A 27,701-nucleotide genomic window follows, 5' to 3' on the forward strand; every position below is an offset into this window, starting at 1 on the left:
TCATTTTATACAAGTCAGTGAGAAACTCAGTTATCATTTGTGAAGAGCCACTTTTTAGAACAATGTATTCGTTTATTAAATAAGGACTAATTGTTCACAAAAAACTTTTCTTCAATCATCACACACGCTCTTTTTCACATGGGGCAACAAAATGCAGCATTTTCTTGATCTCAAGATGCCTGATGAAACTTACGGATTTGTTTTGTTTGGAAACCCGGGAAGGGCCTGCGTACCCTGTCCTCTCAGGCGTTTTGGAAGATGGAGCTGCGGGCCCTGAATAGCGAGCACACAGGCCGCCGCGTGGGGGGCTTAGGTGGCGCAGGGCGGGTGGGTGCTGCCGTGCGGGGACAGGCCCAGGGTCCTCTTGAGCGCCTGGTAGCTCCAGTGCAGCTGCTGCACCTCAGCCCCATGCAGCGCCCGCGCCCGGTCCAGCTCCTGCAGCAGGTGCTCGTTGGTGCTGACCAGGGAGCTGCGGGGACACAGGGCCGGAAGTCCCGTTTGCTGACCTGCGGTTGTGCCCGCCAGCAGCACCCTCCCTCCTGACCCACGGCTGGCCAGACCGCAGGCCGTCCTGTCCCTCGCACACCCCTCAAGCTCCCTCAGCCACTGCCCCTCTGCCCCCTTGCCCCCAGACCGGGTGGGCAGGTCTGTCGGCCCCTTGGCCATCACGCCACCCTGCAGGCCCCCTCGGCACCGGGGGAGGGATAAATGGACTCAACAGTGAACCCATGGCTCTCAATGCCCCAGCCACACAGGGGCACTGAGAAGACCACCGTAGTCCACGGCTGGCAGAGCAATGGCCTGATTCTAGAAAAGACCCAAGACTGAAATATTTCCAATTCCTGGTCAAGTATAAAGGACTCTAAATGATTCTGACATTGTAACAGTAACAACTGAAAGTCCTGATTTTTTAATATTCTCAACCATTTTTAATTTTAGAAGGCTTTTTGCAGAGAAGCTGCTGCTGTATTCTACTGATCCTAGCATCTCCAAATTGCCCTGCCAGTTAGCAGTGACCCAGTTAGCAGTGACCCAGACGCAACTGTGGCATCACAAGAAGTGGGCGAGAGCAGGGCCGCTTTTCCCTGAGGTCGCAGGGTAGCAGCCTGTTTGCTTGGACCTGACACAGCCCCTGGCAAGGTGGACGCCACCCCACCCCCACCCCATCCACACCAACCCACAGGGCCAGCTCCGAGTGACCTGCCAGGTGGCCCCATCAAGTTCAGGCAGTGATCTCGCCTCGCCGGCCAATCCCTGTACTCGTGGCTGCGTCACCTCCCTGCCTCTGCCCATCTCAGTCAGGCCTGTCTCTCAGGAGCCCCTGCCCTGTGACTTGTGCCTATAATAGGCCCACAGGGTCTGTGGCCTTCAACCCTGAAAGGTCACAGCCTGGATCCACCTATGACCAGACTGCACCCAAATCCGGGGAGATGTGGTGGCCTCAGCCGAGGAGAGAGAGGACAAGCAAGGACAGTGGAGGAAAGGGCAGGGGTGTGGGCACTGGCCGCAGGCACTGGGGCTCACACAGCCGCACCCCGACAGCAGCCCGCCTCCCCCCGAGGCAACTTCCTGTCTATACAGCCTCCACCCAGTTTCCAGGACACAATTCTCTAAAGAAAACCTGACGTCCTGCCTTGACAACACCCACACCCCCAGTTCCCTTCTCACCTCCACCACAGCCCCCCAGGGGCTAAAGGTGGTATCTCCGTGTTGCTTAGTGAACAGACACGACCATGCTGAGGGGACAGCACACGTCAAGGCCCAGGGCCCTCGGGACGCAGGCTCCCGTCACTGACCAGCGTCCCTCATGTGCCCCTCCCCTCATGGCCCTGGTCACACCTCAGAGGCCGCTGCGGCAGGAAGGAACGTCAGCATTCCAATGCCTGGCCCCAGAACACGGTGCCCTCTGTGTACCTGTGACTCTCCTGCAGCATGTGTGTGAGCTTCCGGATCTCGTCACAATGCTCCAGGTGCTGCTGTAACGCCATGACCTCACCTGACAGCCTCTGCACGCCTGTCTGAAGCCCTGAAAGGGAAAGTCGGCAGCGCTATTTAGTGAAATTCATTTATACATTTGGAAGACTAAAACAATTCTAGAGGTTAAACTGGACCGGCGATACAAGAGAAAGAATGCAGCTTGGGAAAGGTGAGCTTCTGTGAGCAACTCAGAGGGGGGTGAACAAAGAAGGTCCCGCTCCAGCTCCCTCCTCGGGGTGAAGCTGTGGGGATCTGCCCCCAGGAACCCTGAGGAACTGCACCCCTATGGAGAGGGCAGAGTGGTGACAGGTGGTCTGCCTGCTGGCAGGGCAACCCTCAGGCCTCCCTTCCACAGCGCAGTGACCTCTGCCCAAGGGGAGGGCCTGCAGCTTTGGGGAGAAGTGACGGATGCCCACGGTGGCCCCAAGTCTCTGGTGTGCCCTCTGGTCTCATGGCCGAGCATGTGTTTGCATCCATCTACATGACTCCTGCTTCTCTCTGGGTTTCCTTCTCAAGGGGAGAAGAAAGATACTATTTATTGGCTCCCCAATCCAAAACCAGGCTACCCATAAATCCACATGCAGACACAGCCCTGCAGGACCACAGCACACCCGAGGCGATGGCAAAGCCTGCGCAGGGAGGCAGGGAGCAGGGCGGTGGGGGGCGGGGGGAGGTGACGATGACAAAGGTCCTTCTCAGGAGTGCCACAGCCATGTGCTCAGACAAGAAAACACCCCTCCGGACCTGTGCCCCCTGGGAAGAAGCCACACACCAGTTAACACCAAGAGTAATGGGAGGCCAAGACCAGAACCCCACAGACAACGTTAAAACCCTGGCGATCAGGTAGCCTCACGACCCCAAAGCTAAGACAGCCACAGCCCTGCAGGTGGGAGCCCTCTTGTGTCCCATTTTCATGGGAAATCCCAGGCCAGCTAGGGACCCAGGGCGGGCGTGAGGGAGAGTCAGTCTCCCCTAATAAAGTAAAGCCAGGTCCCGTGCGGTCTCAAGGAGCTGGAGCCACCATGACCCCTCGAGGCTGGCCTGCCGGTCCCTGCAAACAGCTGGTGAGGGGTCCAGGTTGAGCAGGACAGGACACCAGAGAGAAGTGGGGGAGGGAACAGGGCCTGAAGCCCCCAATGGAGGCTGCCATATGTATCTGCAAAGTTAGAAAAGCTGCCTGACTTGCTCCTTCTAGGAATTCATGACAATGAACAACGGGGAAGTCGAGGCCAACCCCCTCACAAGTAACTATTTGAGCACAACAGCGCCCCTTCAGACAATGAAAGCCATGCCCAGAACCGATTGAAACCATAACTGCCCGTGTTAAAATGAACCAGACAAAGGAAATTATACCAGCAGTGAAGGAAGCACCTACGTCAGAATCGGAGAGTGTGAGAAAGGACGTGGCTGCAGTCAGGCAAGAAATGAGCAGCAAAGGGAAGCTTCGCAAGAAATGAAGGCTCAACTAGAAGGAACCCAAGAGCAAGTGAACATGACAATGGAAAGAAACATATGACATCGGAAAGAAACAAGGTGAAAAGGGGAAGTTTTTAAATAAAAATTTAAATGAAAGGACTGTAAATCACTCTTTACACTCAGTACAATGGCCCAATAAACACGATGGGCAAAGAGACCAGGGTGACTACGGGTGGCTACGTTCACGTGACAAAGGCCACGGTGAGTACTTGGCACAGACGCCAGAAGGCCCTGAACCAGAAGTATGGACCACGTGGCCCTTTAAGTAGAAGTTCTGGGGCGCCTGAGAGGTACGGATGGGAAAAGGTGCTCAAACTGTCCGTCCTCTGAAATCAACACCTTCAAGAGAACCCACTTCACACCATGGAAAACAGACCGCCGACACCTCATTCAAGAGCCCGGTATCTGAATGGGAAATACCGAGAGCACTTTTGTAAAAATGGCAAAACAGAATCAAAGAAAGTGAAGAGAGGGAAATGAAAACGATCCGAGTCTGGAAGGCCAGGGACCAAGGAGGAGCACTGCGCCTGCGCGGGACAGTCCAGGCTGAGCAGAGGGTGGCCACCCGCACGTGCCACATGCCCGAGCGGCTGAGGCGGCAAGGGAACGGAGCAGTGCGCCCGCTCCAACTCGCACAGCAGCCCGCTTTATGGTATCTGCGGTTCCTGAATCCTGTGAATAATTGGAGATGAAGCCTCCATAGGGGCGTTTGAACCGAGCAGAGGTACCACAGGAACTGGCAACTCACCAGTGATTTGCACATTTAACGTAGCTGAAGTGTCTGCATTTCTTACTTCTTTCATGCTGAACAGAAGAGACTTTAAGCTACTGTTCTCCTCCACAGATCTGTCTAAATGCTGCCTCAAGTCATCCTAAGGACACAGAACAGTACACTTAAAGCAGACAAGTCCAATTCGGTAGAAGGCACACAGAACGTTAAAGGAAAACCTTTGAAACCACCGGACACCAGCTTCCTGTTTCGAGTCAGAACTGCTGAATCACAATGGGAAGAGCAGTACAGTCACAGGCCACCTAACTAGGGGCCTGCAGTTCTGAGAAATGTGTTGCTAGGTGATCCGTCGTCTGTGAACATGACAGAGGCAGGAGGGCACCGCCCACTGCACCCCTGGGCTGCGTGCTGCAGCCTCCTGCTCCTGGGCCACAAGCCTGGAAGCGCGTGAGGGCACCAAGGACTGCAGAAGGTTGGAACACATGGTATTTGGGAAGCTAACCAGAGCCAGGGCACAGCGGGCACACGGTGTAGAAGGTAAAGATGGCACACCTGGACAGGACACTCACCAAGAACGGAGTCTACAGGACTGGCGTGGCGCCGGGTGAGTCAGTGGGGAGTGGATGTGACAGCCTGGGACGTGACTGTGCACGACTGCAGATGTAAACACTGCATGCTGAGGCTACACTCAGTTTATTTTAAATTTTTTTTCTTTTTTCAATGATAAATTAACCTTAGCTTACAGTAGCTTCTTTACTTTATAAGCTTTTACATTTTTTAACATTTCAACTCTTGTAAAAACACAACTTAAAACAGAAATACATGGTATAGCTGTAAAAACTATTTTCTTTCTTTATATCTTTATTTTGTAAGTTTCCTATTTAATTTTTTTTTTAACTTTTTAAACTTTTTTGATAAAAACTAAGATACACACACACACACACTTGCCTCAGCCAACCCGGGTCAGGCTCGTCAGTGTCACTCTCTCCACCTCCACATCCCGTCCCACTGGAAGGTCTCGGGCAGTGAGGTACATTGAGCTGTCACCTCCTGGGGCCACCTCCTGAAGGACCTGCCTGGGGCTCTTCTTGAGGATGTGTCACTCTTTCCAAAAGTATGTGCATGGTGGTCTGCTTTCTCTGTCTCTTTTCCATCACAGATTTGCTATGAGCAGATAGAGCGCCATGAACACTGACCAGTGCACACCTTTTGGTGTGGGGTCCACGCTGTCAGGCTTCTGAAGAGCTGGCTGCGGTCTGCCCTTAGAAAGGACAAGGGAACAGGCACTTGCAGACACGTGTGTTTCCCAGCAATCTTGCAGCTGCCTTCAACACTTTCCACAAACGAGGAGGCTGAGCCTGGGAGGTGCAGCGGGTGGATGCTGAGATGGCCACGGGTACTCCTGCCCTCGTGTGCTCACTGGCTCCTAACCAACAGTGACAACTCACGCCTGACGGGAGGTCACGTGAGGCCGCTGGCTACCCGAGAGGGCCTGGAGGCCTGCGGAGAGCACAGCCCTGACCCCCAGCCCGACGTACAGGCCACGCATACGGGGCTCCTGGCGCGCAGGACCCAGCATCTGCTGTTTGAGGCACTGCACATCAGGTGGAGGGGCTCCGCAGCGGGCCTACCTGCTCCAACTGGCCGGCTGCATCTCCACAGCCTGTCCCTCACCCCCATGACAGCCCGTCAGTGGTGAGTTTTTAAAAGGAGGGCTCCCTCAGTGGTTTCCACACAATAAAACCCACTGCAGTGATTAGTGAGGTGATGTACCATGGTCTCTTTTTAAGTAAAAAACTGTATATACTTAAGGTGTACATTTGACATTTGATGTACGGAGCGAAATCACTACTACAGTCAAGTGACATTAACATGTGTTCTCAGTTACTGTGCTTTGTGACGAGCACACCTACAATCTACTCGTAGCCATTTCCAGATTCACTTGTGTCACCCAGTCATCACTGTCCCCTAGCTCTAAACCTGCTCGTCCTGCACAGCACAGCTCTGCCTCTGACCAGCACCACCCTGATGCCCCACCTCCTGCCTGACACCCTGTCTATGCTCTGCCTCTGTGGCCTGGACATTTCACATTCCACATGTAAGAGAGACCATGCAGTTCTTCTCACCAATCTTACTCCAGCGCCCTCCAGGGCCACCATGTTGTCATAAATGGCAGGGTTTCCTATTCCCGAGGATGAGTGGTGTCCACTGTACGGACACACATTCTTGATCCACCCACCCACCCACCAATGGGCACTGAGGTTGCTCCCACACCTCGGCCACCATGAATAACGCTGCAGTGGACCTCGGGGGCAGGTATCTCTTCATGCTACTGATTTTATTTCCTACAGGTATCTACCCAGGACGGGGATGATTGGATCACACGGTAGTTCTTTTAATTTCTTAAGGAACCTCCATCCTGTTTTCCACAGTGGCTGCACCAATCTGCAATCCCACCAACAGTGGAAGAGGGTCTCCTTTTCTCCACAGCCTCGCCAACAGGTGTTTTGATTTACTGATGATGCTCATTCTTACAGGTGTGAGGTGATAGCTCACTGTGGTTTTAGTTTGCATTTCCCTGATGACTAGTGACACTGAGCATCTTTTCAAGTACCTGTTGGCCACCTGTGTGTCCTTTTCGGAGAAATGTCTATTCAGATCCTCTGCCCATTTTTAATGAGGCTGTTTCTTTTTTGCTGTGGAGCTATATGAGTTTTTTAATATATTCTGAATATTAACCCCTTATCAGATATGTGGTTTGCAAATATTTTCTCCCATTTCATAGGTTGCCTTTTCATTCTGGTGATTGTTTCTTTTGCTGTGTAGCTTTTTAGCTTGATGTGGTCCCACTAGTTTCTTTTGTTTTTGTTTTTTTGCCTTTGTTGTCTGCTATTTTGGTGTCATATCGAACAAAATCACTGCCAAGTCCACATCAAGGAGCTTTTTCCTATGTTTTCTTCTAGGAGTTTTACGGTTTCGTCTTACATTTAAGTCTTGCGTCCATTTTAATTTTTGTGTATGCTGTAAGGTAAGGGTTCAGTTTCATTCTTTTGCATGTGGCTGTCCAGTGTTCCCAGCACCACTTATTAAAGAGATTGTCCTTTTCCCAGTGTGTGTTCTTGATGTCCTTGTGGGAAATTAGTTGAACCAGATACAGTGGGGTTTATTTCTGGGCTCACTGATCTGTTTCAACAATCTACATGTCTGCTCCTATGCCAAGACCATGCTGCCTGGACGACTGGCCTGCAGTACAGCCTGCAATGGGGACAGAGATGCCACATCGCTGTTCTTTCCCAAGATTGCTTTGGGGTCTTTTATGGAACTAGAAAAAGAAGAATACAAATTACAAGAAAAATAATTACAGTTTTTAAAATTGTTTTTTCTATTTCTGTGAAAATTACCATTGGAATTTGTATAGGGACTGTGTTGACTCTGCAGATCAATTTGGACGTATGGACATTTTGACAACATTAATCTTCCTGGTCATGAACATGGGCTTTCCTTCCATTCATCTGCATCTTCTTCAATTTCTTTCATCAATGTCTTATAGTTTTCAGTGTTAATATTTTTAAACTCCTTGGTTAAACTTATTCCTAATATTGTTGATGCTACCATAAATAGGAATATTTCCTTGGGTTTCCTTTCCAGATAAATTGTTGGTAGAAAAGAAACACAACTGATTTTTGTTATGTTGATTTTGTATCCTGCAACTTCACTGAATTTATTAGTTCTAACAGGTTTTGTTTCTTTTTTTTCTGGTGTGAAATCATTAGTGTTGTCTATGTATATATGACCAGGTCATCTGCAAATAGAGATAATCTACTTCTTCCTTTCTGATTTGGGCCTTTCATTTCCCTTTCTTGTCTGCTTGCTCTTGCTAGTAGCTCCAGTACTAGTAGGTTGAATACAAGTGCTGAGAGTGGGCAGCCTTCATGTGCACTGGGTCTCAGAGAAAAAGTCTTCCATTTTCTCCCACTGGTCATGATGGTAGCTGTGCCTTTACATAAACGGCCATTATTGTGTTGAGGAAATTTTCTTTTATACCATTTTGTTGAGAATTTGTTTTATCACAAATGGATACTGAGCTTTTGTCAAATGCTTTTTCTGCATCTATCAATTGCTTTTATCTTTCAATCTGTTAATGTGGTGTATTAATATGCATATGTTGAACCACCTTTGCATTCCAGGGGAAGATCCCACTTGTCATGGTATAAAATCTTCCTGATGTGCTGTTGAATTTGGTTTGCCAGTACATTATTGTTTTCACATCTGCGTTCATCAGAAATATTGGCCTGCAGTTTTCTTTCTTGGGGTGTCTCTATCTGGCTTTGGTATCAGATGCTGCTTCACAAAACGAGTTTGAAAGTGTTCCCTCTACTTCTGTTTTTTGAAAGAGCTTTTGAAGGATCGGTATTGAGTTTTCTTTAAATGTTTGGTAGAACTCAGCCATGAAGCCATCTGGACCTGGGCATTTCTTTCGGGGGAGCTTTTTGATTACTACTCAATCTCCTTATTTGTTATTGGTTTGTTTGGGCTTTATTCCTTCTTAATACAGTCTTGGTAGGTTGTATGTTTTCAAGAATTTATTAATTTCTTCTAGGTTATTCAATATGTTCGTATATAATCATTCAGAATAGTTCCTTATGATTCTTTATATTTCTAAGGCATCCATTGTAACGTCTCCGCTTTCATTTCTAATTTTGAGTCTTGAGTCTTCTCTCTTAGTCTAGTGTAGGGTTGGTCGATTTTGTATATTTTTTCAAAAACCCAATTCAATTTTGTTGATTTTTCCTATTATTTTTCTATTCTCTTTATTTCTGCTCTACTCTTTATTTTATTCCTTCTGTCAACTTTGGGTTTAGTTTGTTGTTCTTTTTCTAGTTCTTTGAGGTGTAAAGTTACATTGTTAATTTGAGATCTTTCTTCTTCTTCACTGTACACATTTATGTGTGATGGTCTTACAGTGAGGTTACAAAGGACAAGGGCGGCCCTGCCCAGCCAGGAGTCTTGGGCTCAGCTGCTGGCCCAGCTGTGCTGGCTCTGGCTGCCATTGGGTGCCACCTGCTGGTAGAAATTCCCTCAGGTCCAACAGGACCTTGGTCCCGTGGTTGGCTCGTGCAGGCAGGACAGCAGCAGAAACCCCAGGATCACCCAGCTAACTGGAACCTCTCTCATCAGTAGCCTCGGGAACCTGGACCAGAGAACGTGGAGCCACAAAAGCTCTACCTCAAGCCCAGCTTCACCTTCTCTCTGTCTCTCCCACTCAGCCTTTCTCATAAGAGGGCAGCCGCCCAGGAGAGGCAGAGCTGGGAGGAGCAGTGATGCTGCCACCTGCACGTCACTGGGGCCATGGGGTCTGGGAGCGACAGAGCCCGCCCAGGTGAGGAGAGGCTTTGTGATCCTGGCAGGGCAGGAGAGGAGCTCCAGCTGCAGCCTGACAGTGGCTGGGGGGCAGTGCAGAGTCAAGACATTTCCCCCCATCTGTGAACAAAGGGAAATGACACCAGGACGTGGCTCACCATCTCCTTCCGGGTGCTGCTGAGCTCCGACACCACCTCACTCATCTTCACGCCATGTTGCTGCTGCTGCTCAACCAGGCGATCGTGCAAAGCTTTGTTTTCGAGAGTCAGGTACCTAATTTCTTCATTCAGAATTGTCGAATTGTCCTGAGCTGCTGAAAATTCTTGAGCAGATGACAAAATACGTCTTGCCTGAGCTTCAAGCAAAAATCAAGTGTTATTATAGCATTTACGTGGAAAGGGAGAAGTGTGAACAAGATGTGTTCAATATATTTTGAATGTCACACACTACATGCCTCAAAAACACTACAGGCCTGGAGACTAGCAGAGACGTGGGCACCCCTGAAACGACGTTCGCTCAGGCTTTGCTACATCCAGAGGAGCAGTTTTACTCTAGAGAAAGGTGGCCCTCCGGAGAGGGGAGGCCTGGCGTGCTGTGGCTCGCTGCCCTCGCAGCCTGCCTCGCCCCTTCAGCGCCCCACCTGGCAGCTGCAGGACTGTGGACAGCAGTCTGTACCACAGGCCGGGCCCACGGCGGCCCTAACAAGAGGGTGTAGGTTTATGGGGTCGGCCTCCAGGCTCCAGCGTCTCGAGGATTCCCGATCCCAGGAGGAGAGGCTGAGGGGCCGACAGACTGAGCAGACGGAGAACCCAGGAGCCTCTGGTGGTGGCTAAGATGACGGCCAGGCAGGGCCCAGGGCGTGCTAGGAAGGAGACAGCTGGCAAGCCCCTGTTCCCACTGGGACACTGACGGCTGCACCCCAGGCTGCAGGAGAAAGAGAAAGGTAGCCCCAGGGATGCACCATCCTGCCTCACACCCCAACTCTGGGTGGGAGGGTCCCCAATTACTCCTGCACACAGCAAACCCAAGTCCACTCGGGGGAGGGACCATCCTCCTGGACCTCAGTCATTTCCACCAAAATCTCAGCGAATCCCGGGCCCTGCACACAATCTCAGAGGATTCGGACACAACAGCAACAGCTTTTTAATCTCTCCAAATCCTCACATGAAAACAGAGCCATGAGAAGCAAACACCTGTGAACGGCACTTCCAACAAAACCAGGTGACGAGGCATCTCACAAACCCCAGAGCCAGCAGGAGGGAGCCAACAGCCACAGGCCTGCGTGGCGTCCCTCGTGTCCCACAGCTAAGGGACCCCCAGCTGCTATGAGGACACGGACAGGCTCCCTACAGCGCAGCGGCCACACTGACGGCTGACAGAGGGAGGCCGGGTCCAGCCCGGACCGGGGCCCAGAACCCAGCAGGAGGACGAACACCTGCTGACACAGTGCCGCCAGTGCTGACGAGCTGACCGTCCCTCCCAACTCACCCAGGAACGCCTCGTTGCTGTGCAGGGACTTGCAGCCACTCCAGTACCTGTCCACCAGGTCGAGAAGCACTTCCAGAAGTGTCACCTCCAGGGTAGCCTTCCTGGACGGGTACTGTTTGGGAGACACCTGGGACAGAAACAGAACCATGGCACCGGCTTTCAGTTCCCAACACAAGGCTTCTGACACCACAAGCTCGGTGCCCACCAGGCACCACGCCAATACCCTTATCCACGGAGCCTGCACACCAGCCCCTGCACAAATCCACAGGGGGTGACATACAAGATTCACCCCCTCTCGACATGTGGCGGTGGGCAGGTTCCGAGAGCTCAGTGCCAGGTGTCCACGTCTGTGGGGCAGGGTAACATGTCACACCAGGACGAATGGCTAATGGAGGATGCAAGACCTAAACTGAGGCGTTGTACCACGGGTCTGCACTGACACAGGGCCATGTAACCCACCGTGACCGTGTAAGGGCTGCGGCTGTGGGGACTCCCACAGAAACCCCCTGACCAGTCCACATTGACTCCAGGACGGCAGACACCCCTCAGAGCCAGCGGCCTGCGTGGCCACTGGCGCGAAAGGCCCCCATATAGTGAAGTCACACACAGCGGCTACTGGGCAGAGCCCAGCGTCCGAGCACACCAGCGGCCGCGGGGGCCTCTACACACAGCAAGCCATCGCCAGCATTCAGTTGGCACTCTGTTCCTACCTTTACAAGAATGACTACCAATTGTAAGAATTACTGAAGGGGCATGGCTCCTGCCCTCCTGCCCACTTCCCAAGTGCGCAGGGAACACTTACCGCGCATTGGACCGGGAAAGAGGAAAAGCTTCCATCTGTCTCCCAGGCAGCAAGCCAGTGAGAGTCTCGCCTTTCACTGGCACTTAACATATGAAAGGCCTTTCTACTAAAGAACTTCTGGAACAGCCAGTGAGTGCCTGAGTGATGGGACAACCTGGGCCAGGGCAGGTAAAGCCACGTCAGTGGGACACCCCTCACCTCTTGCCACCGCTGCCTACCCCAGGAGCCCCAGGGAACACAGCGGTGGTGGACGTGTCCTCAGGCCCCCAGGAGTGAGAACACCAAAGGAGCACTGCTCTGCCGAGGTCACAGGGTAACCGGTCAGGGTGCTAACACTAAGGCCCCACTGCTCACTCCCAAAGCTGAAGCTGAGACCATCCCAGATCCGAAGCAGCATCTGGACACTCGGCCAGGGCGACAGGCACGGTGACAGGCCAAGGTCCCCACAGTGGACCCAGTTCGGTCACTGAGATTTCTGTCTTCCCCACACAGGTACTGCCCTCTCCACGAGGATGACCACAGTGAGTGTGCGAGGCCGCGGGCGCAGTTCTGCACTTGGCCGTGTTCCTCCTGGCCAACAGGAAAGGCCCACGCACGTCCCCCCTCAGGCACAAGCACATTCTCCCCTCCACCCAGACAGGGAGACAGCGACAGGCTGAAGGGGCAGCCGGACAGCGGCCAGGCCACTTGTAGGAACAGGCTCGACCCACGACCGGCAGTGACCAGCGGGCAGCCGGCCCATCGTGTCTGGACCCTGACACACAGGGGCACACTGCCAAACACTCAGGGGCAAACACGAAGGAAGAGTGTTTATCTCAGGAGTGTGACCAATGACAGCGCCCACTCACCCCCATGTCGGAGCCACGTGTGCCAAGGGGCCTCTGCTCGCCGGGCTCCGACACCTCTGAGGGGGAACAGGCCGTCTGGCTGCTGCCCTGGGAGCCACTGTGCCCGCGCAGACCACCCTCCAGGCAGCTCACACAGGCCTGGGCAGCAGGCGCCTGGGACCTCCCGCCAGGCACTCTCTGCTTCCTGTAGTTTTCGGGAGAAGGCGAGGGCTTGAATACGTTCTGTGCTGACAAACTTGATTTCTGAGAAGAGGGGGCTGAGTCCTCGACGTCTGTGGCATCTGTAACACGGAACAACAGAGCCCTTGTCAGCCAAGTTCCCTGGGTGCAGTGACCAGTGTGTACACGCATGCGTACGCGTGTGTATGCATGTATACACACGGGAAATCCATCAAAGAGTGACAGGACTGAAGCATTACTATGTGTTTTCTTCCCAAAATCACGTACGACAAAGATGAGCAAAAAGCTGACATTTGGAAATGAGAGCGGACCCCAGCACTGTTCCTATGGGAGACCGTTCACGGATCAGCTCCTGCGACTTTCCTGCCCCCAGGGCCGCGCATGGCCCCACAGCCTCTGAACCACGTCCCCTGGTGGGCTCATACCAGCGCCACCCAGCACCCAGAGGAGGCAAGGGTCACACCTGGGCAGCTCGGGCCCAGCACGCTGTGGACCAGGGTCCGTAGAAGAGGCTGGACCAGGGCCCAGGGCCCAGCCCTCCCTGCTCTCCTCTTGAAGCTCCTTGGCCCTGAGCCCTGGGACCCTCCTGTCTGGTTCCCCACCCAGGCTCAGGTCCACCTTAGGAGGCCGCCCTCCCACCAGGCGTCTCCTGTGGGGTCCCCTCTGCATTCCCAAACTGCACTGGCATCCACACAGCTCCTAGGCTGACCGTGAGCGCAGCCAAGCCTGGCCTCCCAGCAAACCCAGGCTCCTGTGCACGTAACCTGAGTACACGACAGTCACTTGTCTGCCTGGGGCACAGGTCACCTGACACACTCGCCTTCAGCGCCATGTCAGTGACCAAACTTACCGAGTCCCTCCACCTCTTGCTGGGTCCACACAGATGGGCCCTCCCACCCCCCCTCCACGATCCCACTGGCCACTCCACCCCACCCCACCCTGCCTAGGGATAAACACAGACCGTGCACTGCTGCAGCGCGTCACCTTGGCCTTGACCTGCACTCTTCTTTCTCCACACTCCGCTCCAGCCCCTGCATGAGCCCACCCTCCAGAACAAGCGGCTGAATCTGGCCACCAGGAATCAGCAGAGCAAGCCACACTGGGAGTCAACCAACACAAATAAAATCTGAACGCTTTAACCTTCAAGGTGCAGAGACAGAAAGATCGTGAGAAATCATTTCGGGTCCTAGGAGTCTGGCGAGACATGACAATTAGAGACGCTGCGTGCACCTGGACGGGGTCCTGGATCACAAAGAAACAATGTCACTGGAACATCCCGTGAAATGTGAACAGGCTGTCTGTGACAAAGTTCATTTCCGATTCTGGAGAGTGTCCCTGCTGTTAAGAACCACACACAGGAATGTTTCGGAGTGACAGGACATCCCGCTCCAAGGTTCAGAAAAAGAACAATGACAGAGAGTGTGCACACACATGGATATACACCCATGTATACACATACAGCAACACAGGCACACATGTACACATACACATGTATACACATGAACACACACGCACACAGGGACATAGACATACACATGTGTACACATGCACACGTACACACATGTGCATGAGTGCAACACATGCTTACACAGGGACACGTATACACACAGCACACACACATGCACATACACATAAATACACAGGGACACAGACATACACGTGCGCGCACATGCACACATCCATGTACACATATGCATCCACAGGGACACGCATGGACTTACACACGGATACACATACACATACCACACATGCATGTACATATACACATGCACACACATACATGCATACACAAGGACAGATTCCCACAGCACACATGTACACATACACACGTGTACACAACATGCGTGCACATGCATGTGTGCATATATACCACACCCACACAAGGACACACCCACTTACACAGGCGGAGGGGCACAACTGAGCAAAGGTGCTCGATGCTGACTTTGGGAGTCTGGATGGACAGACAGGAAAGTCCCTTGTCCTGCTGCGGCAGCCTTTCCAAGTTCACTCTGGAAATCCACAGGGACTGCAGGTTGCAGAGAGGTCTAAGCATCGAGCATGTGTGTGTTCGTGAACTGAGGTGAAACGACGAATTCTGACAGTTGCATAAACAGGGGTGCCATGAACCCACATATCGCGGCATCTTGATGAGGTCTCAGAATACAGGGGAAAAGCCACCGGGACAATGACAGCAGAAAACATAACAGGGGTGTGACCCGGCCTCAACACCACACCCTGCTCTGCAGCCACCACAGGCAGCCTGGGCAGGTCACCACCACAACTCGTCCTGCCTTCAAAGCCCCAGGGACCAGCCTGAACAAGCCTCAGAAGGTACTGTGTTCACTCATATTGGGGGTTTTCTGACACTTTGCCATATACATGCATGTAACACTCTTAATTTAACTCATATCTCATTTCCCTCACCTTTAATTTTTAAAATGTAGCTATTGTCATAGCCTGGGCCCATGTATTTAGAAGTGTGTGTGTGTGTGTGTGTGTGTGTGTGTGTGTAAATGCACCAAAATACTTACAGACTAGGAATCTAAAATATGGATGTATTATAAATTTCAATGTACGAGGTTCTTTCTTAAGACATTTTGGCGCATTCCACAAACAAACAAGCTTAATAAAGAGAACAGGAGAAGTTCCATAGCGACAAAACACATGGTGACAATAGCTACCTGCTTAAGGAGCAATTGACGCGGCTGTGTGACATTACCTGGGTGTGGGGAGAAGTGCATGTATGGCCCCCGGGGGCGGCGGGCCCGGACTTGGTCTCCATGCTGCGGCGAGGGCGAGGGCGAGGGCGAGGGCGAGCGCTCTCCGAGGTCCAGGTTCTGAGGTTTCACTGCACCAGACCATCTGGAGCTGCCTTTTCTCCTCTCATGGCCCTTCTTTATGGAGTCCCCACACTGGTACTGTATTGACTGAGGATTCAACAGATGTCTGGATTCTATTTTATTAGAGAACATTTAACAAGTTTTAGTTCATTAAAGATTACATTTTAAGCTTCTGACACTGTATGAAATCTATTAAGTATATCACTTAGATAAGAAAGAGGTGACTGAGTGGGTTAACAGTGCAACAGCCAACCCTGTCATGAGCTGCAGTGGTCACTGCTGCAGGCAGGGGACCGACCCTGCCTGACTCACGGGTCACCACACAGCCGAGAGTCAAGATGGTGTGGTACTAGTAAAAAGACAGACTTGGTGACCCATAGAGCAGAATGCAGAACCAACCAAATTAACAAACGTGCCAAGGTTATGACATGAGAAAGAAGACAGTCTTTTCAACAAATGGTATTAGCACCAATGGATGTGCAGGGTGGGGTTGGCAGCAACCCATCCCATCCCACAGCCCACTCACAAATCCAGACCAAGAGCAGGTCACAGACTAAACACCGAGACCATAGGACACCTACAGGGAAAATCTTCACAAGCGTCAGGGGAAAGATTGCAGGGCACAAAACACGAATCATAAAGAAAAAACTGCTAAACTGGACTATACTGAAAATAAAACTTCTGCTCTTCGAAGCACCGTTGAGAAAATGAAAGGCAAGTCACAGAATGGGAGAAAATTTGCAATCCTTACATCTGAGAAGAGGCTGTATCCACAAACCATACGGAGCTCCTATGACTCCATACCAAGAAGAGAAAAGGGTGTAGAAGCATCACCACAGGACATACACATGGCCTGTAAGCGCGTGAAGAGACTTTCATGACGGGGCTTCCGGAAAATGAAAACGGAAGCTATCATGAACTACGACTACCTACCCAGGAGAACTGCCAGCATTGACGACTGACCATGACAAGAGCTGGCGAAGATGCTCAAAGGGCAGATGCCCTTGTGCCAGCAAGTGCACTCTCCTGGGACTTCAGCCCGAACTTACACCTCGACCTGTTGGAGTCTTGATGGAACCCTCCCAGGAGGCACATGGAGGAAGAGACGGAGCTACAGCTGGGCACAAGTCCTGGTGCCAGCAGAGCCCCCGCTGAGGTGCACAGGTGGAGAAGCCATGCACGGCAGAGACCCCACACCCTTGGGTTATGGCCAAGCGCTCAGCGCTTCCCAAAGCTCAGCGAACACCTGCCAGGCCCACACGGACGGCAGCTCCACCAGCCACAGGCCACGTTCCCTTCTTGTCCACTCGGACGTCTTACCCCTTCCCTGTAACTGGAAGGGGCTGAGGACTAAAGTGACTGAAACAAGCACGTGGTATGCTGCTTGTCAACTTAAATTCATTGACCTTTTCTCTTGTAATTCTGGAACCCAACTTACTGGCATTTACAAGACTGCATGAAGATTCTGTATTTCAGTTCTCTAGAAAGCACAGGTACATCGTGAAGCCAGCGATGGCCACCTCAGAGCTGGGGAGGGGGACCCGCTGGCCTTCATGGGGCGCAGCAGCGTACCTTGGGGACTGTGGAAGTCGGCCTCTCTCTCCTTCTGGCTGGAACTCGTGCTCCCAGGAGGGTTGCTCAAGTCCCACTCGCATTCGGCAATCAGGCTCAGGACCGCCTCGTCGTCCACGTCCACGACCAAGCACTTCTTGGCTGAGGGGTCAGTGCACTTGGCTCTGGACTTGAACGGTCTACAAAGAAAAAGCAGCTCAGTGCTGTGGCCCCAGCCCGTGCAGACCCTGTGAGGAGCGCGGCCGCACACCTGCACAGCCACAGGTCTCGGGGGCAGCCGGTGCAGCGGCAGAGAAATGGGTCTTGTGCCTCCACTAAAGAGAAGTTAAGAAGTTAAGGAGGAACTCGGCAGGACAACTGGTGACGGAGAGCAAGGGCATGTGATGTCACCATGGCACCCAGCATGTGCAGAGCCCCACTAGGATTTGTTCAAGAACGGAAGTTCGGAAAGCTCTCCTTTTCCTAGCGTATCACAGTGTGATCCATGAGATCAGGAAAGGTAAAGGATACAGTGTCCAAACTTCTATGTTTACATTAAATGACTAAAATGTGAGGTGTTTTTGAGATGACCTCACTCCCAACAGTGACCCTCCACGCAGAGAGACCTCATTTCCAACAGGCAGCTTGAGAAGTGACCTTTCACAATAATCCTCAACCATATCCTGGGGATTATAAGTATAACTGATTCTATGACGAGTGATCACACGTGAAGAGGTAAACGCACTATTTTCTACGACAAAGTTTTCCAGATCCCTGCAGAGAGTAGGGGCCTGGGTTCTCTTCCTGGCTCTGCCCACAGAAACCTGACCTCTGACACATTCCAGCCCCGCTGGGCCTCCACTGTCACCTCTGGATAGTAAGGAGGCTGCCCAGACTGTCTGTTAGTCCTCTGAACTCCAGACTCTGTGACAGTGCAGTACTGAGATTATCAAGAGCAGGTGAACTACAGAACGTTGCTGAAAGAAATTAGAGGAGACACAAGTAAATGGAAACATGTCCCATGTTCATGGACAGCAAGACTTAACATTAAGATGTCAATACTATTCAAAGTGAGCTACAGAATCAGTGCGATCCCTCTCAAAATCCCAACGATATTTTTGTAGAAATAGAAAAACCCATGCTAAAATGCACTGGAATCTCAGGGGACTCCAAATAGCCAAAACAATCTTGAAAAAGAAGAGGAAGCATTAGAACCAGACTCAAATATGACAGAAATGCTGGAATGACCAGACCAAGATTTAAAACAACTATGAGTAATAATGTAAGGGCTCTAATGAAAATGCAAGATGGGAAACATAAGCAGAGAGATGGACATTCTAAGAAAAAAATCAAAAAGAGATACTAGAGATCAAAACACTGTAACTGACATGAAGACTGCCTTGGATGGGCTCATTTGTAGACAAGACACGGCTGAAGAAAGAATCTCTGAGCCTGAGGATGTGTCAACAGAAAATTCCAAAACTGGGGCCGGCCCAGTGGCTCAGGCGGTTGGAGCTCCGTGCTCCTAATGCTGAAGACTGCTGGTTCGATTCCCACATGGGCCAGTACCAGATGGCTCAGTTGGTTGGAGCGCGTCCTCCCAACCACAAGGTTGCAGGTTCGACTCTTCGACTCCTGCAAGGATGGTGGGCTGCACCACCTGTAACTAACAACGGCAATTGAACCTGGAACTGAGCTGCGCCCTCCACAACTAAGATTGAAAGGACAACAACTTGACTTGGAAAAAGTCCTGGAAGTACACACGGTTCCCCAATAAAGTCCTGTTCACCTTCCCCCCGACCTCCCCCCAAAAAATAAAATTCCAAAACTGAAAAGCAAAGAGGAAAAAAAAAGCCTGAAAAACAAAACACACTAGAATGCTCAAGCATTGTGGCACAACTACAAAAGGTGTAACATATACATAATAAGAATACCAGTAAGAGAAAGGAACAGAAAAAGCATTTCAGTAAAGACTGAAAATTCCTCAAATTAATGTCAGACACCAAACCACAAATCCAGGAAGCTCAGAGAACACTGACAAGTTAAATGGCAAAACAACCACATCAATGACTACCATATACAAACTGAAAATATCAAAGACAATGAAAAAAAAAAATCTTGAAAAAAGCCAGATCAGAAAAAACATTTTACCTGGAGGAACAGAGATAAGAATTACACCTCAGAAACCATGCAAGCAAGAAAGAGTGGCGTAAAATATTTAAAGTGTTGAGAGAACAAAACTACCAATCTAGAATTTGGTATCCTTCAAAAATGAAGGAGAAATAAAGACTTTCTCAGATAAACAAAAACTGAGGGAATCTTGTTACCAGTAGACCTCCCTTGTAAGAAATCTTAAAAGAACTTCTTTAGAGAGGAGATGGCTATAAGTCAGAAACTCAGAGCTACATAAAGAAAGGAAGAGCATTAGAGAAGAAATTAGTGAAGGTAAAATAAAAACTTTTACTTTTATTCTTATTTTTAATTGACCTAACAGGTAACAGTTTGAAATAATAATAGCAACAACGTATTCAATGACGTACGCCCATGTGTATACATATAAAATACATGCTTGTGTAGAACAGTAGGGCATGAGTGACCGCGATGACCCAGGGACAGGGAGGGAGGACTGGGAGCATTTGTTATCACAAGGCACTTGCACTCCCTGGGAAGCAGCGTGGTGCTCTTTGAAAGTGGACTTGGATTAGTTGTAAATGTATATTGCATACTGTAGGGCAACCACTAAAAAAAGTAAAAATATAACTGATATGCTAAGCAAAAAGAGAAAATGGAATGGAATCATATAAAACGTTCATTTAAATCAACAAAAGGAAGAAAAAGAGCAGGAGACAAGAACAGGAGCAAGGACCAAGGGCAATGAGAAGAAAACAGTAACAAATATCATAGATATTCATCCAACTGTATCAATAATCACTCTAAACATTGATGGTATGAATACACCAATTAAAAGACTCAGATTGTCAGAATGGACCAAAAAACAAGACCCAACTATATGTTGTTTACAAGAAACCCACTTTAACTATAAAGACACAGATGGATTAAAAGTAAAGGGATAGAGACAAGTATACCAAGGTGACACTAATCAAAAGAAAGCTAGAGTAGTTACAATAATACCAGGAAAAGCAGACTCCAAAGCAAGCAAAGTTATCAGGGATCAAGCCGGGCATCAATCACATAACAATAAAGGGGTCAATTCTCCAAGAAGCCGAAACAATCCTTAACATCCATGCACCTACCAAACTTTTTTTTGATGATGTAGACCTTCAAACTACATGCAACAAAAACTGAGAGAACTGCGAAGAGAAAGGTGACTCCACTATCCCAGTGGGAGATTCCAACGCCCTCCCTCAGACACAGCCAGACCCAGCAGGCTGGCAATCAGTCAGGACACACTGAACTTGATAGCACCATCAGTCGCCTGGGTAGAAGGACATCTACAGACGACATCATCCAACAGCAGAATACACATTCTCAAGCTCACGTGAACATTCACCAAGATCTACCACATTCTGAGCCATAAACAGACTTTTACACACTTAAAGAAGAGAAATCTTATATGACTATCTGCTCTCAGACTACAATGAATTACACTAGTAATCAATTATAGATAACTGGAAAATCCCAAAATACTTGGAGATTAAACAACGTATTTCCAAATAACACATGGGTCAAAAAAGAAATCTCAAGAGAAATTTAAAAATATTTTGTACTGAATGAAAAATATATATCTTCTCAAAATTTGTGGGATGCAGTGAAGCAATGCGGAGAGGGGAATTTATAGTATTAAACGCATATATTAGAAAAAGAAACCAGTAAGAGCTAAAATCAATAATCCAAGATTCTACCTTAGGAAACTAGAAAAAGAAGAACAAATTAAATTCAAAGTAAGCAAAAGAAAAAAAATAATAAACACTAGAGCAGAGGGGCGGCCGGATGGCTCAGCTGGTTAGAGTGCGAGCTCTCAACAACAAGGTTGCCAGTTCAATTCCCCCATGGGATGTGGGTTGTGCTTCCTACAACTAAAGATTGAAAACGGCGACTGGACTTGGAGCTGAGCTGCACCCTCCACAACTACATTGAAGGACAATGACTTGGAGCTGATGGGCCCTGGAGAAACACACTGTCTCCCAATATTTCCCAATAAAATTTATTTTTAAAAAAATTAGAGCAGAAATCAATGAAATTGAAAACAGGAAATCGATAGAGAAAGATCAACAAATTCAAAAGTTCTTTAAAAAGATCAATAAAATTGAAAAACATCTATGCCAGGTTAACACAAATTACTAACATCAGAAATGAAAGCGGGGGCACCACTATAGATCTCACGGACATTCAAAGGGAAATAAAGGAATATTATGAACAATTCCATGCCCACAAATTTGATCATCTAGATGAAATGGACCAGTTCCTGGAAAAAAATAATCTACCAAAATTCACACAAGGAGAAATGAATAATCTGAATTGCCTTACATTAATTAAAGACATTGAATCAATAATTAACAGCCTTCTAAAACACCAGGTCCAGATGGGTACACTGGTGAATTCTACCAAACACTTAAAGAAGAATTGTACCAATTCTCTATGATCTCTTCTAGAAGTGGAGGGAACACTTCCTAACTCATTCTACGAGGCCAAATTACTTTAATAACAGAACCAGCAAAGACAATACCAGAAAATTATTCTCTCATGAACACAGATACAAAAATCCTCAAAAAAAATTAGCAAATTGAATCCAACAACGTATAAAAAGAATTATACACCATGACCAAGTGGGATTTATTCCAGGTACACAAGGCTGATTCAACATTTGGAAAACAATGCAATCCATCACACCAATAGGCTACAGAATAAAAATCACATGATCGTATCAATAGATGCAAAAAAAGCAGATGATAAAATCCAGCCTCCATTCATGATAAAAATGGTCAGCAAACCAGGAACAGAGGGAAACTTCCTCAACTTGATAAAAAAACACCTACAAAAACCTACAGCTAATATCACACTTGGTGGTGAGAAACGAGATGCTTTCCTGTAAAGATTGGGAACAAAGCAAGGGTGTCCCCTCAGCACTACAAATATTCTCTCTTTAGTCCTTTACAAAAAAAGTTGGCCGACCTCCACATTGGAGGAATTTATGGATGAGCTAAGGCATATAATGGGAGAAAAAGGGAACTCGTAAAGCTTCAGCCTGAAGGAGATGGTGTAAAGGAGGACACCATCCTAGTACATGACAAGCACCGTAAACAGTGAACTGACTTCTACCCTTTAGATCAACCCGTACACAAAGCCTGAAGATTCTCCATGGCTTCAAAGCATTTAGAAACTACCAGCCGTGACCACGTGCAGAATCCCGAAGATGCCGAGGGCGGGGATGGCAGGCGGGCACAGGCTGAGCAGAGGCAGGCGCATTGGCCACAGGGCCCTGGGCAGAGGACACAGGACGTGCACTCCACAGGCTGTCACAGGGCGTGGGGTGGGGGCTGTGGCAGCCAGCAGTCCTGCTCCAAGTGTGCACAGCCAGACCTGGCAATGTGTCGGCACCATCGGGGGCAGCAGCGGGGAGAGGGGCTGATGCTTCTCGCCAGAAGCCTCTGCACTATTTGACTTCACACGTGTGACTTTAGTAAACATTTTAACATTAAAAGGTAACTTACAGGAAGAGGGACTCTGTCCCTTGTCTCCTTGCGCCCCAGCTGGTACCCGGGCCTCTGCTCCTGCGTGTCTACCCTTTCAGTGGCCGTACACCCACAAAACAATTGACCTCGAGTTAATGCGGAGCTCTCCATCCTTTGGTTACACGCCCAACACCAGGCCGGCCTCAGCATGTCTGCACGCTCCCACACCACACGTGTTCATACCTTCCGGCTCTGCCCACAGCTGGCAAGCTCTGCGTGGCGTCCAGTGATCCCTCTGAAGCCAAACGCAGCCAGGATGCCTCCCGCTCGCTCTCTCTCACGGGGCGGTCATCTAGGGAGCAAATGCCACCGAGACACTAGCAAACGACACCACAAGGCACCCCAGCACCACCCTGTGCATGCCCAGAGCTGCCACCGCTTGCTCCGGACCTGCTGTTCCCTTTGGGGTGACCCTGCCAGTATCCCCCACAGCACTGGGCAAACCCAGGAAAGGATGCTGGGCTCCTTCCCAGAGATGCTGCCCGCTCGCACAAAGCTCTCTCCACAGACCCCGCTCTGCAGTCAGGCTGTGTCCGCAGGAAAGAAACGCATGTACAGGTCCACACCCGGCACACCCTCTGGCCCCTTCTTTTAATGCACGTTCCGGGCACTGCGTGACACACCTGACAGTATCCATGCGTGAGCACCCTGGACACACTAGAGAGAAGATGCCCTCACGCCTAACATTTGCACCCTCAGAGCCTCAGGACTGGGAAACACAGACGACAAGTTTAAACTGTCCCCACGGGCATGCCCCAGCTTCAAAGGCTTCTACTCAACATCTCCAGGGCTTCCCTCCAGGACCTGAAGGTGACGCGCTTCCCAAATGTTCACAGTTGGTGTGTGGACAGCTGCGATGCGACAGCACAGGTTACTGTTACAAATGGTACGTCTGTCCATTCCGAGGCTGCCTGCCAACGGGCATTTCCTGTGGCACAGCCCAGAGAGCAGAACCGCAGCAAATGAGTGATGCTGCAACAGTCGCATCCAAACAGGGAAACAAAGGAGCTGGGAAAACCACGCAGCGACGCCTCTGCAGGCTGGGGTTCCTCTGGGGACACAGCCGCCTCCCTAATCCTGTCCCTGCCGTGTCCTCAGTGACCCCCATCCATGAGACACGGCCTGGTCTCCTGGCCTGTCTGTCCCACATTCCCTGGCACTGCACCTGAGAGCAGGTGCAGACACTCGTTGGTGCTGATGACACACAACTCCCCTCCCTGGGCCTTCCCTTCCCTTCTTAGCTCCAAACCCTCGCTATCAGAATACTGCTCTGGACCGTTCAACTACAAATTCAAACTCCATACGGCTCAAATCAAATGCAAACTCGTTTGCCCCAAAACTACGCCCTCTCCTGACTGCAACATTCTCCCAGACCTCACAACCCCTGGACCATGCGAGGTGTTCGCTCCACTCCTGTCAGCCTGCAGGGCCCTTCAGTTGCTCAGAGCCACTGGCTGCTCTGACTTACGGGGCACCCATGGGTGCCAGAGGTGCCGCACTGAGTGACCCGCTGTGTGGGAGACTCTCACATCCCCGCCCCACACAAAAACTGAAAGAGTCTGAATCTAAAACATTTGTGACAAAGGGAAAGGAGTGATTTCAGACTGAAGATTACAAACATTTCCCATAATCAGGATTGGGAAGCTTCTGAAAAAGAGCCCCCATCGACTGCCTGTGTTATTTTGAGTCAAAGGTAGAGTGGAAGCCTGCACCCTCCCAGGCACCTAGACATTCCGAGTAGGTCTCACCGACCCCCTGGGGGCCGGTCACTAACAACCACGGCACAGCCCGCCCGCGGCATCAGTGCCCTCGCAGCCCAGACACGCAGACGGGTTTCCACAGACCCCAGCTGGGCACCAGCAGGACCTTGTCCGCAGTCTGCCAACAGCTCCGTGTTCACCACGTGGACAGTGGTGCCCCACACCCTCGTGACAAATGCTGCCCTGGTGGCTGTCACTGGGTTCTTGAGGTCGGCCCCCAAGGAGAACAGGCCCTAAATGAACGCACCCCCAGCCTCGCTGCGAAGTGAGCGGGCTGGGGACTCAGGACCCACTATGCTCACACCCCTCATCCAGACACTCCTGCAGCACAGGCACCGGCCGTTACCCGCCTCCACTGCAGGACCAAGGGCATGAGGCCCCGAGCCTCCCACCTCAGCGCTGCACGGTCAGCGCGCCATGGAAGTGCGACGTGGAGGGGCATTGGCACACAGCTCACGGCAGACACGTGCTGGGAGGCAGTGGGAAGGCACCTGTGGCTCCCCGAGTGTCACCCTCCTGACAGGCCATGTCGAATCGGCTCCCTGCAAGCCTGTCACAGATCTATCCCGTCAGGGGAAACGGGATGCTCAGGTGTGGGCTCATCCTGTCACCGGGTCCCCTGGGGAGGGTGCGGCCCAGTGAGCCTCTTGTCCTGTGTCCTTCCAGGTAGAGTCCAGCTGTCCGGCTGAGCCTAAGACAAAGCCCAGGGACCATGCGCAGAAACAGGCACCAGAAGTTCAGGAACGCGCCCAGGCAAACAGCTAGGAGGGAAACCAGGAGCCGAGCAGCCGGCCCACGCCTGTGCTCCTGGCCTCCCTGGGTATTATCTGTGGCCGTGGGGCTCCTTGCCACCTTCCCAGGTGGCTCTCCTGCAAGACCCACCCTGTGACACAGACCCTCACGCCATCAGAGCAGAAAGTCACCATCCCTTTTCAGAAAGACCAACAGCGCGATCGACCAGGGAGCACAGACCCTGACAGACAGGCCCCAGCGAGCAAGCGCGGGGTCAGCACCCACCCAGCTGCCTGAGCTTCGGGAGCGCGTGCACGACGAAGTGACGGTAACCGGGCTCATTCTTCACCACGGGGTTCAGTCGCAAGTCCACATCCCTGAGCTCGGGCAAGGAGCGCAGCCTCAACACTTCTGCCAGCGAGGACACGCAGTTGTGGTAGAGGCTGAGACGCTCCAGGGCAGCCAGGTGCTGAATCCCCTGCCACAGGACAAAACGCCAAATCAGCTCACACGTGGAAAAATCAGCAGCGCCACGGGCGGTCACAGAACCATCAGCCCCCTCAACAAGCTGCGCTGAACACATACCGTTACCAGGAAGAGCATGAATGTGAGTGTCCTCTCTGTCTTGCACACGGTCACATGCCTGTGCAGAGACGTCTGCCACAGTCGTGACCACTGGGGACAGCTGGTGCCTGCTGCGTTCTCAGCACATACCGAGCTCAATTGATTTCATTCACCTGCACGTAACTGCACAGGATGAGCACCACTGTTGCCCCATGTCACAGATTAGAACACTGAGGCCTGAGGGCAGAGAGATGAGCCAGAACTGGGTACAGCCTGGACTAGAACTGGCCTCTGACTCTGGGCAGGCTCCTGACCCCGTGTCAGAGGTGCTGAAGCACCACGGTCCAGGGCAATGTCCTGCCTTCCTCTCCAGATAAGCCACCAGCAATGTTTACACAGCATTCCCACTAGCCACCACCTCAGTGACCGAGTGAGGACTGAGCCCCTGCCCGGACAGGCCACTGCACAGGCCTGCACTTGTGGCCCTGCCATTCAAGGCCCCGCGGCCACCAGGAGTCAGACCATAAACAGATGTGCAGATCAGAAAGTGGATGGAGGAGAAAACACGGCTGGGAAAGGGATGGAGAGTGATGGGCCCACACACATTAGTCTCTTGGGCCTTTCTGTATCCCTTTAAAGACACAATCACCTTCATCAGAGCTGTAACTTTCGGTTGTCAAAGTAGTTTAAAGACGCAATGTGATGTGTAAGAAACTAGCTCACTGTAAACACCAGAAGAATGACACAGCACTGAAATCGCTGTTACGTGTACAGACGACAAGCATGAGGGCATCATTATCAAGCAGAACACGTTTAACTATAAATGTACTTTCCACTGCTACTGACAGCAATACATGTTCGTTTCAGAAACAAACTGAAACTTACCTCTAGACTAACCAAGGAGTTGTGTGAGAGATCTAGAGATCTCAGACCCGTTAAATTTATTAAAGAATTTCCCAGGTGAGTAATCTTCTCTTGGTAAGTTCCAGGCATAGACAGGGACCGAAGTTCAGCTAAGAGAAAATTATGAGATTTGAACCTTATTTTTCATTGAAAATAAATTGTCATAAAAGATATAGGAACGTCATAATCTGAAAAAGTCACAAAAATAAGGCAACTCTCAAGTTTGAAGAGCAATATTAGAGTCGCATTTAAAGTCTGAGCTTGTGTTCACCTCCCGAACGCCCCCAGGCCCAGGCTGCCCCTCCCCCCACTGCCCGCCCCGCGGCCCCGCCCCCACCCCCGCCCCCACCCCCAGGCCTGCGGCCGTTCGGGAACCGCGCATCCGTGTGCCGGCGCCTCTGGCCTGACCGCCCGGAGGGAAGCTCGCGCCCTCGGCCAGCGCCGCCCTCCCGCCGGCGGCCGCCGCGTACCCAGATCGCGGTGCGGCGCCAGGCCGCTCTCCTCCCGGATCTTCTGCTCACACAGCACCCGCCGCGGCCCCGGCGGCGCCATGCTTTCAAACTGCACGCCTCCTGCCCGCGCCTGCGCAGTGAGGCCGCCCAGGGCCGCGCGGGGCGGGGCCGCCGCGTGGGCGGGGCCGGGCGCTGAGACGGGGCTGGAAGGGCGGGGCCAAGGACCCACGGGGCGGGGGAAGTGGCTGGGGCTTCGGGGAGGCCGGGACCGGGGTGGGCGGGGCCACGGGCCAGATTGTCGGGGTGAGGAACCCGCCCCAGGGCCTGCTCTGCCCGCTTAGTCC

General features: G+C 51.2%; 1 protein-coding gene across 7 annotated transcripts; it reads right to left on the reverse strand.

Moving 5' to 3' along the window:
* On the reverse strand, positions 1 to 27,701 carry CEP72 (centrosomal protein 72). 7 transcript variants are annotated; one of them, XM_074329151.1, is made up of 12 exons: positions 27,376 to 27,571; positions 26,888 to 27,015; positions 25,724 to 25,916; positions 23,130 to 23,238; positions 17,275 to 17,453; positions 15,582 to 15,815; positions 12,683 to 12,963; positions 11,033 to 11,159; positions 9,703 to 9,899; positions 4,202 to 4,325; positions 1,915 to 2,026; positions 1 to 469 (listed from the first exon to the last, which is right to left on the reverse strand). In XM_074329151.1, exons 1-12 carry the CDS (start codon positions 27,455 to 27,457, stop codon positions 310 to 312), a joined length of 1,926 nt encoding a protein of 641 aa, XP_074185252.1. In that variant the 5' UTR covers positions 27,458 to 27,571; the 3' UTR covers positions 1 to 309. The 7 variants fall into 7 exon arrangements, 6 of the variants coding, with proteins under 6 accessions (XP_074185252.1, XP_074185248.1, XP_074185247.1 ...); XM_074329147.1 differs by lacking the exon at positions 27,376 to 27,571 and adding an exon at positions 26,024 to 26,185 and having other exon boundaries at positions 26,888 to 26,999; XR_012495217.1 differs by having other exon boundaries at positions 346 to 469; positions 1,669 to 2,026; positions 27,376 to 27,701.

The sequence above is a fragment of the Rhinolophus sinicus genome, linkage group LG03, assembly GCF_036562045.2.
Source record: "Rhinolophus sinicus isolate RSC01 linkage group LG03, ASM3656204v1, whole genome shotgun sequence".
Lineage (NCBI taxonomy): Eukaryota > Metazoa > Chordata > Mammalia > Chiroptera > Rhinolophidae > Rhinolophus > Rhinolophus sinicus.